General features: G+C 40.6%; 1 protein-coding gene across 3 annotated transcripts in view; it reads right to left on the bottom strand.

Moving 5' to 3' along the window:
- Positions 1-3,281: 3,281 nt before the first annotated feature.
- Positions 3,282-20,158, bottom strand: part of lgr4 (leucine-rich repeat containing G protein-coupled receptor 4) — a 28,899-nt gene continuing 12,022 nt past the window's right edge. Inside the window, exons 3-18 of one of the 3 annotated variants that reach the window (XM_080302820.1) lie at positions 16,039-16,110; positions 15,137-15,208; positions 11,019-11,234; positions 9,545-9,616; positions 8,273-8,341; positions 7,703-7,774; positions 7,441-7,512; positions 7,199-7,267; positions 7,045-7,116; positions 6,750-6,815; positions 6,551-6,622; positions 6,389-6,460; positions 6,178-6,303; positions 5,754-5,851; positions 5,419-5,472; positions 3,282-5,324 (exon numbers count right to left, since the gene is read on the bottom strand). In XM_080302820.1, the coding sequence (XP_080158946.1) occupies positions 3,916-5,324; positions 5,419-5,472; positions 5,754-5,851; positions 6,178-6,303; positions 6,389-6,460; positions 6,551-6,622; positions 6,750-6,815; positions 7,045-7,116; positions 7,199-7,267; positions 7,441-7,512; positions 7,703-7,774; positions 8,273-8,341; positions 9,545-9,616; positions 11,019-11,234; positions 15,137-15,208; positions 16,039-16,110 (2,683 nt within the window). In that variant the 3' untranslated portion in view covers positions 3,282-3,915. The remainder of the gene's footprint in view (positions 5,325-5,418; positions 5,473-5,753; positions 5,852-6,177; positions 6,304-6,388; positions 6,461-6,550; positions 6,623-6,749; positions 6,816-7,044; positions 7,117-7,198; positions 7,268-7,440; positions 7,513-7,702; positions 7,775-8,272; positions 8,342-9,544; positions 9,617-11,018; positions 11,235-15,136; positions 15,209-16,038; positions 16,111-20,158) is intronic. The other 2 variants (XM_080302826.1, XM_080302828.1) reach the window with 2 other exon arrangements.

The following is a 20,158-nucleotide window of genomic DNA, read 5'->3' as shown; positions in this document are numbered from 1 at the left end:
GAGGTGACAAATTAAAGGAAAGGCCAACTTTAAGCCCTATGTAAGGTGTGGCATTCATTCATTCATTTATTCTACAAGTCTGTTTGGATGACGGTGCCGGAGAGCCCCGTCTAACTTATCAGTCTACAATCTCCCATAGGTGCTGAGATCTAGCGACTGTGAACACATGACAAACATTATTAACGATTCAATGATCCCTCATGCCCTGTGGGATTATCATCCTGGAAGAGACTGCTCATATGATGACAGAAATGCGTCACCACAGGATAAGCTGTGTAGCTAGTCGCCAAGGAAAAGTTCTATTTTGCAGAGAGACAAGCAGACCTAAACATAACAACAAAGCACAGCAAAGCCTCCGAATCCACCCCACTGCATGGATGTCAGGCATTTGAGTTTTCCTTTAATTTGTCACCTATCCTCTGTCAATGTAAAGCCAAGAATGCAAAAAAAAAAGAAAAAACAAAAAAATGAACAAATCACTGTTGGTAGCCACTACAGTTGAGGAGGTAGCTTCCGTAGTTAGCATCCCATTCTTGATTATCTGTGTTCAAATAATTTACAGACAGACACAAAAACAAATAACAATAATCAAAACTACACAGAAAGAAAGAAAGAAAGAAAGAAAGAAAGAAAGAAAGAAAGAAAGATAGAGATGCATACATTTTCACCACGTGGCGCATCAGACATCTCAAACAGTCAGCGAGACATTTTAGTAAGTGAACTTATTTACACACTCAGTTGTCTGGTGTGTGAAAACAGAAGATAGGAGTCGAAACGCCGAAATTGAAAGTTGCAGTAGAAGAACACAAGAACTTTTTATTGGTGGAAGAAAATGTTTCCCTACATTGCCTGAATTCCAAAGCGCTCACATGACGTGCACTTGTGAATACATGCTCAGAGGGTGTATCCACCTCAATGTGTACAATCATGCTCTAGCACAACACCAGCCAATCCCTCGTCAAACACAGCTTCACTTAGGTCAGCTCTCAGGATGGAAAGACTTACATTTTACTTTGAAGCATTAAAAAATGCTTTTCTGATCAGCTAGACGGACGGGACTCAGTATAACTTCTCAGTTAAGTCTGAGAAGTCTCAAACAGTTTTGGCTGCTCCATTGCCACAAGGGGTCACCACAGCGGGTAGCTCTGCACTTTTTTGTAGTATAACCAGCATAAATGTAGCTGATTTAAATTCGTAGACTGTTTATTGCCTTTTTTTTTGCAACATATATGTGAGTTTCCATGCTCTGAAGTAAATCCAGGGTTGTAAATGTTTGCTAAACATAGAGCTAGAGCAGCAGGTGGATAAAAAAACGAATACAAAAGAAAAAGCCTGGCTAAGCTAACAAGCTGCTGGCTGTCATCTTACCCTAAGCCAGTGGTTCCCAAATTTTTTTTGCTAGGCCCCCCTTTGTTTTACAACATAGGTGTCAAACTCTGGCCCGCGGGCCAAATTTGGCCCGCAGCCTAATTACATTTGGCCCGCGAAGCCATACCAAATTACTATTAGAGCTGGCCTACTGGTATTATACAGCTAATATATATATTGTTTAGTATTAAGCTTTGCTTGCTCCATATTCAGTTTTTCAGCAAAACTTGTTTGAGTCCATAAGAAAAGATTCATTCTTATATCTAGAGGAAGATTTTTTTTTTCAATAAATATTAATGTTAGCCCGCGACTTTGTTCCAGTTTTGAATTTTGGCCCACTGTGTATTTGAGTTTGACACCCCTGTTTTACAAGAAAAATGTTCGCGCCCCCCCTCGCACGCACACACCCTTATTTTGCTCCATTGCAGTTTATTTCACACCTCAAACATTTAGTAAACAATTAAGCAAATACAAGTAAACTGCAATAAATTACAGGTAGTAATAAAATAAACTACTAACTCTTTTATGCTACGTCCGCACCTACACGGGTATTTTTGACAACGCAGCTGTTTCGTCCACACGTAAACTGCGTTTCGAATCACCGACTTTTTAAAACTCCTTTTTTGCGTCTACCTGTTTACGAGGAATACAGAGCTCGTCACGCAACGTCAAAGGTATGTGCCTTTTTCACGTCACGCTGTGCGCCACGTTATTGTTTACATGAGATGAATTGCAGAATGGCAGATAGTCAGATTAACAGTATTTTGTCTCTATCTGCAGGTTTTACACGCTTACATATACATACACAGTTACTGTCCCTCTATTTAGAAAGGCAAAGGCGTCACGGTGTAATTATTTTACATGTAGTTGTTTTTTTCCTGTGTAATAATATTCAACATTGCTATCAATACATTTTTCAAAAAATGCCTCTCTGTGCAAAATGGGTTTAAAAACATAAACAGCTGTAGGATACTGTTTGTCCGTGATTTGAACCGGGGGAACAAATCGTGGCAGGATCAGCCTGATATTATTTGTATCCCACTGTAACTTTACTGTATAAAGAGCTAACATCTCCAAAATGTCAGGAGTAGTTAGTCATTACAAGTGTTTGTGAACTAAAAATCACGAATGTGGGATGCTGTTTGTCCGTGATTTGGAGAGCCCAGCGCTGCTCCCGACGAAGGGGAAACCAATTATGCAGGGGAGACCTACCTTGGCAACTACCTTGGAAACATATTCAGCTATGCTTCATCTCCTGCTTTGCGTTTCTGTGGCTGCCCCGTGCTAGCAGTGTCCATGCGTTTTGTTTTTCCCCCCCTTTTCATACCGCGCCCCCCTGCAATGGCTCTGCGCCCCCCCTAGGGGGGCGGGCCCCACACTTTGGAAAGGTCTGCTCTAAGCAAACAAGCACATTTCCCAAAATATTGGTTTATTCCTGTGATTTAAATGATTTCTTTTTTTATTATTATTATTCATAGGATTCAATTTTTGAGCAGTTTATGCTTATAAATACTCTGCATTCAGCACCATTAACAATCACCCTGTAGGCCACAACCAATCTGAGTATCAGGCCTAGGCAGATCTCATTTAAGTGTCATTGTACTGAAAAGGCTAACAGCATGCATCGCTCTGTAATTTAGCAAACAAATAGCTCAAAAAGGAAAAACAAATATGAAAATAAGGCCCAGATTTTAAAATAACTGGAATTTTCCATAAGAAAGATCAAAAATTGTGACATGAACCTGCATGAGAGTGCTTGTTTTGGTTTTTTGGTGAGGAAAAACTAATAAAGGTGCTGTTTTTTTGGTGAATGCTTGTTATTACACTGTATTTATCATTCAGAGGCCAGAAACTGTCTCCACCCAGCCAGAGACTTAATGCTACTCAAACAATAAATAATCTTTCACATCCGCTGTGCCTAGTTGTTGCTGAAACAGTGATATCTGCTACTTTTAATCACATTCTCTTAAAGTAAAGACATGTTTGTTTTAGACTATTTTAGACACTTTACAATCACACGCAGGCAGGGCAGAAGTTATTGCTGACTTTATATTATCCCCCCCGCTAGGTGAAGACCACCTGAAAGTTACATTCATACATGAAAGTTTAGCGTGATTATTACATTTGCTACATTTTTGTAAAAGAAACAAAAATTCTGAAATCAAAAGTTGCTGTGAAGAAACTTTAAAAATTGACAAGATGTATAATAATTAAAAATTTAAAAGCTTATAAGTACAGGTGAAACAGGGCAAAAAAAATCATTAACACATACATGGAGGCTTGCAGACGCAGGCACCGGTGGCAACATTTTCCTTTGCGAGATCCTTTGTCGACCAGTTTGTGATGCAACTTTCTCGGTTCAGGTCTCCTAGAAACTGTTTCTCAGTTCAAAAAACCAAGTTCCCTTTAAATGATTGGCTGTGTCTGTTAACACAGTTATTAGAAACTAAGTGCTTGCTGAATCGTAGGGTAGTTGGCACATTTTGCTGTTTGATATAAAAACGTTTATTCTTGTAGCATCCAAGTTCACATGACACAGATGCGTCATTAGTCCTTGACTCGAGGTATGTTGTATGAGTAGTGTACAAGAGGAAGGCCTCTGCTCTGACAAAAGCAAGCTCGGCCACACGCCTGAATCTGGTCCGAGCTATCTGACACAAAAGAGTCCCCCTCGTCTGCGTACTCAGACTGTGCAGACGGCGTGCTGCTGTCTCCCCAAAACCCCTCCGAGCGCTGGTATGCCGCAGCTCCAGCCAGGAGGGTGGGACAACTGTGGGACTTGACCAAGTGTCTACAGACTGTGGAGGACGAGGGGGAAGAGCAGGTCCTGGCACGCAGTGCTGCCTCACACTGCTCACAAACAACCACCTCACCGCAAAGCTGCGAGTACATCCCACAGTCAAAGCCTAGGTGTGTGGAGGAGCCCCCGTCTGTGAGCTCAGACCCTCCGCCACTGTCATCTCGGTGACCTTCTGTGGTGGTCTTCATCTCCCTGGTTGAACTTCTGCGACTGCGTAGTCTCAGCCAGTCCTCCCTGAAGGCTGGGCTGAAGAACACGTACAGCACTGGGTTCAGGCAAGCGGGCAGCGGGAAGAAGATGAGGGTGACGGTCTTGGCAATCTCCGGGCCACCAGCTGAGGAGCCAGTCAGGAGGGGGGCAAAAGAGAACGCTGCCACAGGACAGAAGAAGATGCAGTTGGTGAAGATGAGCCAGGCGATGTGTCTCAGGGCACCCGTCTGCTCCGGATCTGCCAGCTCCACCCTGCCCAGTGTGCAGTACAACTGGGTGTACACAGCTGCGGTGAACAGGTAGGCCACAGCGTTGAGCAGCACCAAAATGACCGTAACACTCAAAGCTGGACGCTCACCGCCGGCAAACGGCAGGCAGAGAGGAGACGAAGACTGATCACCGGAGGTCACGAGAGGCAGGCAGGCCCCAGCAGCGGCCAGCAGCGCCAGCAATCCTGCAGCGAGGCTGAAGCGTCGATCTCCTCTTAAGCACCCGCGACGGCTGCTGGCACTCCTCCTGGGCGACATCATGACCTTCCCAAGAATCATCCGCACGGCCACGCTGCGCTCCACGGCTGCCAACGACAGCAACAAGACTGACCACTCTGACGAGAAGACGGCCAGAACTCCTGTGATCTGACAGCCGGGTCCCATCTCCCACCACACCCCAAACTCAGCGAAGGATCCCCACGTAGCAACATCGAGCACAGTCAGCACGCCGACGTACAAGCCCGTGAGCAGGTTGGCCAGAGCCAGCAGCCCCATCAGCAGCCTGGCTGGAGAAAGAGACGGGGTCGGGCAGTGGGAATGGGCAGCAGCTCGATGTGAGGGAGAGAAGGTGGCCACCAGCACCAGGCTGTTAAAGACCAGCGACACCAGGCAGATGAACCAGACTGTCAGACGGATCATCCAGTTACCCAAGAGGTGTTCACAAGGCTTGAAAGCTCCTGAAAAGCCAACAATATGACAAATTTAGTTATTATCTTTTTTGGGATTATTTCAAATCTTTAACACTGATTGATAAACACAAAAGCTGACTACCTGGTGAAGGAGAACAATGCATAACCATTGAGATTTTTTCCACATCTTCCCCACCTGCAACAAGAAAGAAAATGGATATACTAAGAGGGGAAAGTGTTTTTCTTTTTTTTTAACTCAATCCAAACTAGTAACATTGCTGTTTAAGCTCTCTGTGATACTTTCAATTTAAATGTAATTTACATTTTTTTATATCTTTTTTTGGGGAATTTTACAACCTCATGACAGCCAGGAAATATAGCACAATTTTTAATGTTAGTAAGATGGAGTAACACTAACACTGCAAACAATCTTTTTACTTCAATAACACATGCAGTTAACATGTCCGCCATCCCCACCTGCAGTTTTCTTCATGTGCTCTTTCTCAAAAGAAGTCGTCACTGAGTCACATCCAACGAATGCACAGCACTGGTAGGCGTAAGGGACAGAAATGGACCTTAAAAAAAAGAAAATGTTTATCATTTAATAGCACTGGCAGATTTAAGTGTCATATATACATTTCTGGCCCTTCTGATTGCTTCCAATAGTAGTATTTAGATGTGGATTAGCCTCCTCATTCGTGGAAGCTGTTGTGTTTTCCTCAGTTTTTCTATACCATTGTTGATTTGTTTCTCTTTGCTGTACTGAGGGATAACTGTTCAGTTTATACTTGTGTGCACCATGTATGCTTTTCAGTTCTTGAAAACTACTTGCCCTCTTTGTCTAAGCATGCAAGTGTATTTTACACTTACATGTCCTCAGCCTACACAGCGTCATTCTCACCTGAGTTTAGGCAGGTTATTTGCAGTTAGCACATTTTTCATCTGCGGGTTCCCGGAGAGTTTCAGCTGACTGAGCACGCTCAGTCCAGCTGTTGGAATCCCAGTGAGAGAGTTCATACTCAGGTCTCTGCAGAAATGATTGCACACAGACAGTTTAATTTTGTAGGGCACAGAGAGTGACACCAAACAGTGTGACTGAAGGTCCTACTCACAGGTTGGTGAGCGCCCTGAGGGTGAGGAAAGCATCTCTGTGGATAACTCGGATTTCATTTCTACTCAGGTCTCTGTGTAACATAACTCAGTGAATTCACAAATCAGGCATAAAAACATTTGTTTATATTGCATCAAGGAAGTGCATGACTAAGTGGACTTACAGTAAACGGAGAGCAGAGAGACCTTGGAAAGTGTCTCGGTTAATTTTTTCAATATGATTGTGCTGAAAGTTTCTGTAAATGGGAAACATAATTTTATCAGGTTATAAACAAGCAAACATTTCTTTAATCGCCTTATTTGTTTATTTTTTCTGCCTTTTAAAGCTTTCTTTTGTGTAATGGCTTTTCGATCTTCACTCACATCTCCTGCAGCTGGGTGCAGCCCTGGAGGGAAGGTAACTGTTTTATCTCATTGTAGGACATGTCGCTGATGGAGGAAAAGAAATAGCTTCAATAACTGCACAACTGGGACAAATTAAAATGAAAGAACAAAGACAAAAAGGTTGGACTGTTCCATTCAGTGATAACTGGTCTGTAAAAATGAGTGCACAGACCTTACTAAAACACTATGCACTGTTCGACCTACTCTGCTCTCTTTGTATTTTCCTAATGATCAATTACCTGCTGTAGGTAACAGGAAAGAGAATGTTTCTTACAGCGTTCGCAGCACTTTGAGGTCCTCGCACAGATCAGTGGGTATGGATGATATCTTGGTGCCCGAGAGGGTCCTGAATATGAAAAGCTACTCAGTCACTTCTGAAACACAAAATCGCACAAGCAGAGAAAGATGCCACATCTTAGTTCACTTACAGACTCTCAAGGTTGTTAGTCCATGTAAGGATGGGGAAGTCCTGCATCATACTGGCGCCACGCAACATTCTGAAAACACAAGTTTGAAGAATAGTAAAATCATTATTACAGAGATCAAAGTGTGAGATGGTGTGACTTAAATAAGACTGACTGACTCTTAGAGCACATTCAAATTGCCTTTTTCATATATTTTTATTCAGCACTACCATCTGTCAGGAGTTGAGCCTGACGGAGGGACTTACAGTGAGTGCAGGCTGGACAGGTTCTGGAAAGCTGACGCGCCCACGAACGACAGAGGGTTGTCATAAAGATGTCTGGGAGAGCAGAGGGGGGAGAATTCAAAGCAAAAGTCATTCACTATGCAAGAATGGCACCATCTTCTGGACATTCATCTTTCTGAAGCCTCAAACTTGTATATGGCGTATTTACAAAGTTAAGCTATGAGTGTGCCATGTCTGTTTATAAATGAGTGTCTGCAAGTCAGAGGGGAGAGTTGGACCTTACATGGTTTTCAGCAGGGGATTGTTGTGGAAGGCCCCCTCGGGTATGGAAGCAATATCATTGCTATGAAACCCACTAAAGAGAGAAGGTGGCAGTGTCAGTAAACTTTCCACAGTTCAACACGTGGCATACACATTACTTAATTTCACATACTCTAAGCCAAAGTTTAAAAAAAAAAAAGACATAATGATTCTATCAGTGAGTGTCAAATGCTTTAAAAAAACTTTTATCAAAAAAACATGTTATCTATTTCTCTTTAAACATCATATCCAAAAGGTAAAAGCTCAGATATATAACGATGTAACAGCATTAAAGTCAACAGAATATTTTGTTTCTGTGTGTGACAAACAGAAACAGTCACAGAAATGAAGGTAGCTTAAAATAATTTCAGTATACATGTGTCTAATCCTCTAATATTTAATATAATTAATATTTTCCTCATTACACATCTGTCCTTTTTTAAACCAGAAAAAAAGACAGCAACTTGCCTCAGTGAGGCATTAAAAGTTTCCTGACTTTAGTAACAGTACAAAATGTCTTTCTCGGGCAGTAGAAATGGGGCAGTATACTCACAGCTCTTTCAGTTTGGGGAGGGCCTGTATTGCTTTGGGAAAAACCTTCAGGTTGTTGAAGTTAAGATCTCTAGACAGAGAGAGACACAGGAAATCAGTGCAGTTTCATCCATCCTGTTTCGCATCCAAAAATCAATGCAACATTCAAACAAGGACATCTACAATTAGGAGGAAAGACTGGTTTTGTGACTAAGGCCAGCACAGAGTCACGCAATATTGCGTGCCCCCCCCCCCCACACACACACATTTTAGCCAGAGTCAAAGGAAAATTATCAGCCCTGTAAATATTTTATAAACACTTTTGTTAATTGGGGTTTCATGTACTCGGACATAACTGATGTTTTTGTTTATTAATGGTCACACATAATGGGGAAATGCATTGATTTCTGTCAAATAAGGTAACAGAGACTTATTGCCTCTAATGATCTACTGATCAATTGAGCCTGTTTCTTCCCCCAAAGGCCTAGCTCCAGAAAAAACCCCTGCTCGTTTCTCTAAATATAACAAAAGCACATTAATCTATTAAATATTAAAATACTGAATGCTTCCAAGTACACTGTGTTGTAAGAAACTAGTTAATAATTCATTTTTAATCAATTTATTACTCGGTTCATATTTTAAGCAAAAAAATAAATATTGTTGACAATATCCTTGTTCAGGTTCCAGAACTGTGACATATTCAGTTTCAGTCATAAGCATTTTTCTTTGCTTAATAAACATATGCAATAACCCACAATGAGTCTGCCCCTGAATGTATGAATGAATCACTATTCAGCAAAAGCAAAGAAAGCCCTTCAAGTCCTTACCAAACCTTTCTGTCAGCAGCTAAACCTCCTGCCTCCACAGATATTACACACTTAAAGAAAAAAGATACATTAAAAAAACTGTTGAAATGTAATACTGCACTAGTTTTATAAGCTTACTTGTGTCCCCTGTGCTGTGTCATTGTGTCTGTAAATACCAACAATGGCTCAGAGCAAGTGCCACCAGATTATGTGTTGTACAGTAACCATTTGCCAGGAGGTACGGCTGTCACTGAAAGGTTTTTCATGGCTCTGTGGCAGTAGGAAGTGAACAGTGGGAGGGCAGATTTGATAAGCATCATGTACTTTGCTCTATTTATCCTAGAGCAATTAAAGGAGGAAGTGGACACAATGATGTCTGGAGGACTGAAGCACAGGAGGGTGGGAGCACCAACACACACGCACGCACGCACACACACACACACGCACGCACACACACGACAACAATTACCATACTGCTGTGTACTTACAGCGTCTCCAGGTTTACAAGTCCAGAGAAACAGTTGTCTCCTATCTCGTTGATTCTGTTGTTGTGAAGATGCCTGAAAAAGGTAAAACACAGATCTGCAAGACCGTCGTACCAAAGAGAAATAAAATAATTCAATCATTCTTCGTGGGTTTTAATTTACTTTTTAGCTTTTGCAAAAATATCCCATGCATGATTTCTGAATGGCGCTTGTGAATCAGGTGTCTGTGCTGTATGTGTATATGCAAAGAGTCCTCCTCGCCTAATAGATTCAAGGTCTTTTCTTCCTGTTTATTCTGACGTGTTTATACTAACCCTGCAGCAATGCCACTCAATGCGTGTGTTCTTGAGCGTGTGTTTATGTGAACATATAACAGCAGCAGTGAAAAAAAAAGGTCTGGAACAATCCCTTGGATTCGCAGTGCAACGCATTTTTGTACAAGCTCCTGGCAAAGGATGGTTTTAGGATTTCCCTTAATACATAAAACAACATAACTTCTGCATCACTGCTCAGCATCAAGCTCCTTTTACAAAGATTTTGCTAACATTGATTTGCGATGTCCAGTGCCTGTGGCTCGTTTCACTGCAAAAACGCCCTCGTGCATAAACACAGCAGAGAATGAGTAGCGACCTGTTTAGCTGACTTATTAAGCTGTAAGCTGTGGAAATAAACTATGGTATGTCTGTGTTTGGAGTTTGACCCGCAGTCAAGCTGAAGATACATTGATAGCTAAAGCTCAGCTCAAAGAAAGGTATTTTATGTTGACTTGTGATGACAGAATAATACAAATGATATATGAAAAAACACATACTATAGCTTACTTAACTCAGATGGGAACACAGGCAATACATTTAGATTTTACTAACATGATGTTAATTATACAGCCAAGTAGAAGAGATTTACACATGACTCAGAAACTTAAGTACCTTTAAACTATAGCTAAACTCACCCTATAGAGAGTTAACATGTGCTGGCATTATAACCTGAGAATCGTCCTGATCTTATTGACAACCCACCCCCGAGGAGTTTCACTTTGGCATCTCCCTCAGGCCATGTGAATGTTTGCAGTCGCATTGCCTGCTTAATTATAGTTTTTCCAAAAAGTACACCAACAAGTTGTTCCTGCTGAGTTATTCTGTGTATAGTTCTATGAAAACTGCATGCAAAGGTCCTTTAGCTATCCTGGGGAATTTACTTTTATGGCAACTGTTTCACAGGCAGGCTACTTAAACATGATGTTAATAATTTGATATTTATACCAACTATCAACAGATCATTTATAGATTTATATCCATCTAAAGTTAAGGCACAAGGCGGTTTGGTGCCCTATGACGTTCATCATCCGCCCTGCACTCTGCAGCATTGGCCCGACTGGCCAGAAACAATTGTCAAGTACACTGTAAACATTTGCGCTCAAATGCTACTGTGCAGATTTTCATTCTAAACCACAATTAAACAGAAGCTTAATATAACTTACAGTACAACTAAACTGGTGAGGTTTGCAAAGGCGTTGTCTGGTATGTACAGGATGCGGTTAAGTGCCAACGTCAGAGCCTGAAGGTTCGCCTGGTGCCTCAGAGAACCGACGGGCACCTCCATCAGGTTGTTATCATCCAACCAGAGGTGGCGCAGCTGCTGAAGGCTTTCAAAGCTGTCATCTGGAACAGTTGTAATATGGTTGGCATCCAGGCGACTAAAAAAGAGAGCAAATAGGAAACGCATTTGTACTTTGGATTGGATTTAATAAATACATATAGAAATTACATTGCAATAATGGCACCGTTACCTTCACCCTCTACATTTTCTTGAGCTTTTCTCTGAGCCCTTGGTATACATTTGTTATGCAAATATATATACAGTATATTAGGGCAGGGCAATATGGCCAAAAATATTTATCACAAAATATATTTGGAAATTTGCGATAACGATATAACTGACAATATAATTGACGCGAGACAAAATACTTTACAACTCCACAACTTTATTAGTGCAAAAAACCCCATCAATGTATTTTCACTGAAACAAGCAGCTGTAAAAATATAAAAATTTAACAGTGCAAACGCAAATTCCTTGCTGACAGTTTAACCAAAAGGCATTTCCAGTGAAAACTGGCTGACATATCCTCAGCATAACCATGTTTAATATCCACAAAACTTAAAAAGAAGTTATACACACACAATACGGTAATATTATGTTGAAGCACAGTACGTATCACTCCGCAAGGCTCCTGCCTACGATAGCCGTAATGCTCCGACAATCCATCAAGTGATGCTAAAATTAGCAGGGGAAAAAACAACGGAGAGCACGTCAGGGATGACGAGAAAGTGACAGGAGAAAATCCGTCCCGGTCAACCACCCAAACATCAATAACGGGAACCTTACAGCGCTTCCCTATACACGTCGAACTCCCGCAGGCACAAAGAAATTACGGAGGCTATCACTTATCACCTGACCAAACATATGGCTCCCATCAACACTGTGCAAAACCAGGGATTTAGGAAAATGATCAACACCCTAGACAAACGCTACACAGTGCCGTCCCGCAACTATTTTTCTATTGTTGCACTACCTGCTCTATACACACAGTGTCGAGCAACGGTGGAGACAGAATTTCAAGCAGTACAACATTTTGCAGCAACAACAAAACGTGAGACATTTGTTGTTTTTATGTTTATTTATTGTTTTTATGTTCAGTCTCAACTGTTACGAAGTTGATGTGCAGTTAATAAGTGCAATAAATATTTATACTGGAAAAGAAAACCGTGAGAGAATCGTGATCTCAATTCTAAGCCAAAAAATCGTGATTCTCATTTTATGCAAAATCGTGCAGCCCTATCGATCAGAGTGTGAATGTTAGACAGGAAGCACTTGCGCACAGTAAAAATTGCTTGTGTGAATTAGGCAAGTAAGCGCTTTGATTGCTCAGGTAGAGCAGAAAAGCACTATATAAGAACCAGTACTTTTATTAATACTTACTACTTTATTTAATTGGATAGAAATTGTATTAAACACGTAAACATTCTGTTACAACCCGGCTTAAAAGCCGCAACATAAATATGGAGACTAATACCAGAATTTCATAGAAAAGGGGTTTTATTTTAAATTACATAACAAGTGGGGCGTAACACATTCATAACTTTACTGACAACAATGGAAATCTTTCTCTTTACTTTCTCTCGTTTTCTTAAACTATCCATGTTGTATATTAGGTGGTGTCAAAAGCAAATTACCTATATCATCATGTTTCTTTGGCATGTTCTATAGAACATAAGACAGGCCCTTTTGCCACAGTGATTTTAACTCACAGCCTACTTTTAACCCTCACTTCTGAGAAACAGTGAAACACCTGAAATTCTCCACGTCCCCACAAACTCGTAGCTAAGACATGAATGTTTATTTAGTAGCCATATATAGCAAACTCAAATTCTTTGTAGACAATTCACAGAATTTACATTTTAAAAAAGCAATATCTGCGTGTACAATGAATGATCCAACAAGATCCTAAAATTCTGATCACTGACAGTTTTGGGATTAAAAAAAAATAAACAAGAAGGTAAAAAAAAAGGATTTAAACAGTATTATGAATGCACAAGTGCTCTTTTCACCATAACCACGTTACGTTCTCCTGCTATCCTCCCTAACTGAGTGTCTCACCCTCCCTCAAAATTCCTCAAGTGTCTGGCCTGTAAGAAAAACAGACATGATTGACATTTAGCTCTCTCCAGGCTTTATACAAACCAAGTCCTTACTCTGCCAGTGCATAATACTTCAGCTACAGACCCTAAAACCCCAACAGAGAAAAGACATCTGTTAAAAAAGGAAGAAGAAAGCCGGAAAAAAGAAAAGGGAGGACATATGGAGGGATACAGAGGAGTGATTATAGCTGAAGGCAGAATTTTCAGCACATTTCTCCAGCTGGATGCATTCCTACTTTAGTCTCTGTCAAACTCAAAGGCACGGTGCTGGAGAGAGGTGGTGTCTCGAAGAAACTGGTACAAACGTAAAAACTCCAGAAACAAACAGAAACGTTAGAAACGGATTGGCTGAATAAGACTCACCTACAAATACAGCAGCGGAGTGATAAGAATGTGATATGACTGAAAGAATGTTCAAATGCCTCAAAACAGATTAGGCAAATAAATCATTTCAACAATCACTCTCAACATTTTAGTTACTGTAAAATTTCTGTGTACAGTCACACATTAAACAGGAGCCACTATCTACAAGAACTTGGTCCACCTGGTGCGCAACATAAATGCAACTCCACCACACACTCAGGCATGAGACAACAAGGCTATACAGTTTACAGCACAAATGCTTACATCTAGAACAGTTATTAGAAAAATTCAGCACGTGTTTTTAAAGACTTGGACATAACTGATGTTTTTGTTTATTAATGGTCACACATAATGCTGGTTGTGCGTTCAGCTAAATCCTAACGGCAACACATCTGCAACGTCAACACTAACACTAAGCTCAGGAGGTAAAGTGCTTACAACTGTCACTGTCTTAATTTTTGCAGCTTAGTAAATAAATGTTTACTAGTTAGTACTGAACACACAATACATCCTAAATACTGCACAAGCTGAAAACCAAGATACTCAGTTATTCATTAGTTGCTGAAGACAACTTTTGGGAGTCAGTTTAAACCACACGGTAGTACTGTGAATCACATAGCGGTACTGCGAAAGTAACTGGGATTTATCATCTGACATTTGGGAATCTTTGTGGTAAATTTAAAAGCGATCCCTCTCATAGATGTTTACCACCAAAATTGTGGGCCAACTAATCAACACAGCAAGAAGATACAACACAGCCCTCCCCCCAAAAATAATCCCAGTAAAAATCAGCGCAGCCGATTTTTTTTCCCTGTTTTTCACAACATGAAACTAAAAGCTCAGCTGCACAGTACAGACCCATTTGCATACATTTGTTATGCAAATTTTCAGCAGCAAATGTTATCGTTACATATCATAGTAGATAAACTGTCCTGCAGTGCTACTGTTGCTTCATTATCATCTTTGTGAGTACCCATCTTGGATGGGCTTGTTAGTTTGACGTTAAATTCCATTTCCACACCGTAAGTTGCTTAATACACTAAGAGTGCTTTGTTACTACAGTACATATTCCTAAGTACACACTTAAAACACATCAGTATCTGTAAATTCTAGAAGAAACAGGCTTTTTAGTTATTGATTGAGCCTCTCTAATAGAAACACTGTATGTTTATAGTAATAATAGCAGGACTTAAAACAGCATCTCCACTTTTTGACCATTCACATTTTCCATAAGCAATCCAAAACAGACAGTTTTCAGTCCAGAGTTGAGGCTAAACTTTATTTCCCCTGTGAGACCACGTTTGGAAGTTTACAACCTTTTATAACTAATCAAACAATATATCTAAACAGCACTGTAATACAATAACAAAGAACTATTACAATCTCTGGAGCAGGCCTGTGCATCGCTTCCTCCAAGGTTGATGCAGGAGAGGAAGGTCCACTTGAATCCTTGAAGGATTTTTATCTAGACAATACCCGGCACGTGCTTAAACATGCTGCATGTGTGTGTGTACGTGTGTTCATGCAAATGACTTACAGAGACTGGAGAGAGTGAAGGTTCTTCAGTGCTGAGTTTGGCACCGTCTTCAGCTGATTATTCTGGAGCATCCTGAGGACAAATTGGAAAAAATATATCTGAATATTTCAATTATTTCAACTCTTGTTACAAAATAAATAAATTCATTTCCTGAGGTTCCCGTTCGTACACTATCACGTGGCTTCACTTTGGCTATTATTACTCGCTTTAGAAAACGGAGTTTCCCCGAGCAAATACAGACAACCTAAAGTCTACAAAATCTCCCACAACTTTTGTGTGTTTAATAAACTTAAAACAACATCACATTCCTGTCTAACAATAACTCTAAAGTCTAAAGTTTGCAAACAAATATGAAGAAACCCTGACCTGAAGTGAACATTAACTTAGTCTGCCTGAAGCCAATTATTTTCATTTGTGTACTTATAAGTAACATGAATAAATCACTGGATCTGACATGCACATATAATGTTTCCATGTGTTTCTGTTTGCAGTTTCTATTCAAAACTTCCCCTGTATATCAGCAGGACTTTGAACTTTTGGCTAAGTGCACAATCTACAGGACTGTGCTTTGTTTGTCACTCCCTGTGTGCAAGCACACTAGGGTGTGCTGCCTGATGTAAATTTTGGAGTTCTAGCTTTTAAAGCAGAGCATGTACGCAGTTCTCTGTTGGGGATTCCCATATACACAGTCATAGTTGGGGAAGGGGTGGAAAACTACATTTAGTTTAAACCAAGTATATGCCCAGCCTGTCAGTAACTGACACTGCCACAATGTTCCCGCAAACTGCAATATTTACTCTCTCCCCCAGTGTGTAGAAAACACTGTCACAGCCGTAAGTGCGTCTGTGTGTGTTTGCGGGGGTATGTGAGTGTTGAGATTGGCAGAGAAGGCAAATGCTTACAGGACTTTGAGCTGATGCAGTCCAGAAAAGGCTTCGGGGTGGATGAACGACAGGTCATTTCCTGGAAGTCGACTGGGTGCGAGAGAGAGAGTCAAACTTGTATTTAAGACATTTTTCAAATGATCAAAAGCTGCAAGAGGCATTTAAGCAAAAACAGAACAGAGTGTAAGAAAACTGCAGACTCTGTTTTATTTCTGAAGCTATGCATTCAGTTGAGGACTTCTTCATATCCAGCGTCTCTGCATATCATGTTCCAGCTCTCAGGGTGAACACGGGGCCTGGAGTGTCAAAGACATGCGTCTGTGCCCCTGGCCTGTTGTCACTTCATCTGTCACCCATGAGAGATTAGAGCTGTTCCTGGATATCCCCTGCTTAAATCCCTTTCTGAGCCTCCAAAGCATGACTATGAAGTGCTCTTTTTAGAGAGAGTGAAAAATAATTCACCTCTCTGAGGCTGACACAAGCAGAGTTATTCCCTTTGAACAGTGCTGCCTTGTTACATTTATCATCACACAGCTCCTTCAGAGCATTTATGAATAATTTGAGGCTAAGGGGACAACTCCCTTTCCTGTTGGAAACAGGAAATATATAGGAAATATGGGTGTAAATAAGCATGGGACAGACTGACTGGGATACAGAGACCAAGTATCCTATCTAGTCTGAGAGATTAGCAACAGATTTATCACTCTGCAATGCGAGTCAGGCCAGGCTAAATTCCCTGCAACAAGAGCTGCTGGGTGTGAGCCTGAGAATCAAGGCTGAGTGTATTAGAAGACAGTTTATCCGACTTAAAATTTGTCTTTCTCTGCATGTCACGTGTTCAAATTTATTTGAGAGTTAGTGCACTTTAGTGCACAAATTTAATTGGTTGGATTAAGGAAGAGGTCAGGTCAGAAAGTTAGTAAACTCTACACATAAGAAGCAAAAAACACAATAGATTCAAATGCTTCCGCTCTCCCCCTTCAAGATCGTTTCCTTGTGAAGTCTTGCGTCTCTGTCGGCACTGCTGCAGATGTTGGAACAGTCTGCAGGAGTCTCGTGCTGACCACCTGCACATCCTCATTTGTCACAGCTTTAGCATGGCCCTTAAACTCATGCAGAGAGAAAACATTAACTTCTGTGTCAAACTGACCCGACCTTCATGCAGAAGACCATCAGTTGTGATACAAGCAGGGCTGGGATCCAGAGAGCAAATATCAGACTGGGTGCTTCTCATTTGATCATTGACAGGGATTGTGCACTACCCCCAGGCTTGTAAAGCCCCGAGGCATCTGAGGGAAAACCTTTGGCGGAAACTTTCTAAACCATGGCGTGTGCCATAACGTCATCGCACACTTTCCAAAATGAAATTCAAGTTCAAGGGTTTACATTTTGTTACTGGGGGAAATCAACGGTGCGTTGCAAATGTGCGCCTGCAAGTGGTCAGAACAGGATTTCTAAGAAGCGCTTCACATGAGCCGAGCTCATGGTGAAGTTTGAGCTGAGTAACAAACCTGTCATACATTTACTGTGGTGTTATACTTTTTTGTTATACATGTTCTTTAAACACTAAGCAGTTTTCTTATAGTTACATGTACGCATATTGTACCACAGATGATTAATACAGAACCTTCCTGAGAAAAAGATATTTTGTCATTATCTAAGTAATTTAGTGGTGCTTTCTAGTGGTACAAACTGGATGCAACGGACAAAGAAACATCAGGTAACCTTGCAAGATTTGTACATAATGGGCCTTGTGCTGTAGATTAGCAAACTATATCTACAATATTAAACTTATTAAATCTGCTTTCTGTTAGAGTTTATATCTGTTCACATGAAACAGACTTAAAAATATTACAATTTAATTGCAGAATACCATCAAGCCATTTTATGCATCACAGTAAATCAGGCACAGCCACTTTGCTGCAAGCTTATCAAGTGCAATACATGAAGCAGTGAAGTTCCTGGTCAGACAAATCAGACAGATTAAATATTCCTGCTTCAATAGTCAAATTGGGTCCACTGTTGACTTTATCACAAAATCAAAAAGCATGAAAAACATGTTTTCAATATTTGTTTCTTTTTTTCTGTTAGAGTCATCTAAATAACTTGACAAATTCTGATTTTGGACTTGCATGATACGCATGTTAACATGACCTTAACATTTAGTATTAACTGTGAATGTTTGCCAGCTATTAGAGGCTGCTACCTCACACTTTGAGACAAACCCAATTATAACCTCCAAAGCAGAAGCCCGTAATTCACAACACCAACAAATCAACCAATAAATCTAAACATTTGTTTCACTTCCAACTTAAAGGTTGTCACAATGATGTCTTGCAACAGAATTTGGACTTCTAATTATTAAAGACCAGTCTGCAGGTATAGTCGTGACTGTAGCAAGTTGGCACACGCATAAAGACGCCTATAAATCAAACATGACATTAATCTTGTCAGTAACTGTTGAGTCACTCTTGTTCATTTCCAACAGATAGTGACCAATGTGGCTAATTCGATCACACAACCCAGAGCTTGTGGTGACTGTCACAAGCCGCTAATTACGACGCGCAAACACAGTTTGACAAATCGTTCAGGTTTCTCAACATTAAAAAGGTTCCCCGCCTCTTGCATCTTTCAGCAAATTCAGCACATGTCCCCTCAGGGCTTTGATGGATTTCACTGAGGAAAGGCTAAATCCTTTCCTTGTGCAATACCACTCCCACAGGTCTGCCTCTGTCAACAGCAAATTCACTAGAAAATGCACAGTTTTGTAGCAGTAAATAAAAACAACACGATTACTTTCTATCTGGTAAACTACTGTGGGTAAATCAAAACAAGGACCCCCTCCCACACATGTGTAATGCACACCTGTTTGTACAACTATTAGTACAGTTACCTGTGATTATACAGGCCTGACGTCATTTCCTATCTACACACAGCAGACGCAGTCCTATGGTTTGGATTTGAACTCCTCTGGTTTATCATCTGATAGTGAACAATAACAATTTGAACGTGATCTGAGCCGTATCGTCTTCTGCCCAGCAATAATGGCTGGAACTTCAACTTCTCAGAAATGAAACCATGTTATAAAAGCAGGAATACGGAGTAAATCCCATCACAGAACCACCATTTCTTCTTTATATACTTTATAACTCAACAATTTTCATTACACTGTAATATATTAACTTTACTTAAAAAGAAACTAAAAAAACAAAAAACAAATACATAAGCTTACATTTACTAAAATAATATGCCAGATTCTGCAACTTATAATTATCAGAAATAAAGAAACTTTTATGTAACCATTTCAATGCACAAAAGAGAAAAAAGATGTGGACCATGCGGCTGCAACCAAAAATATTTAACAAGGATGACTAAAAATAATAAACACATTAATGTTTTAAATCTTTGTTTCACGAAACTAAACATATCAATGCTGACTGACTCAGTTGAGTGCAATTCCCTCTTGATACACAGAGAGCCAATCAGTCACAGGTTACTTTAAAGAATATAAACAAACAGTGAGGGAGACAGAAAATACCTCTGTCATCACGTCTGTTGAGCTTTGTTGTGCCTTTGGCAAGAAAGAAAAAGAGTGAAGAAGATTGCGTGACTAAGAAGGAGGGAATATTCCTCCCTTTTCTGTGCTCCTGTTCTGTAAAGGGACGGCCTGCACTTTTTTCTTTTTTCCCCCCTTCTCCTCCTGATCTCTTTCTCCCCCTGTTTTTTACCCTCAGGGCCCATGCATTGGTTGACTGACACTGCTGAAGCCCTAAAGCGAAACAGTTGTCCACCAGAATTCACTGAATACTGAAGACTGATACTGCTGATTTGCTCTGAGAAAGAAATGTAAAAAAACAAAAACAAAAAATAAACAGGGGGAGGGGGGGGGGTTAAAAACACAAAAAATGAGCTAAGGGTTTTTATCAATAGACCCCTGGAAATGCCTTCTCCGGAAACAGACAGCTCATCGGCAGTCAGACAGTTTTGATGATCTAAGACGAGACAGAAGTGGCAGCGAGACTGGGTGGGTTTTTTTGGCCTTGTTTCCATAGAAACCATTGTTTTGCCCTCTTCCTTCCTGCCTTGCATTCCTACACACAATGCGATGAAAAGTAAATTGCCCCTTCCACAAAGCAGG

This window comes from Astatotilapia calliptera, chromosome 1 (assembly GCF_964374335.1).
Source record: "Astatotilapia calliptera chromosome 1, fAstCal68.1, whole genome shotgun sequence".
NCBI lineage: Eukaryota > Metazoa > Chordata > Actinopteri > Cichliformes > Cichlidae > Astatotilapia > Astatotilapia calliptera.
The sequence above is the reverse complement of the archived record's forward strand: the minus strand, read 5'-3'. Positions and strand labels throughout refer to the sequence as shown.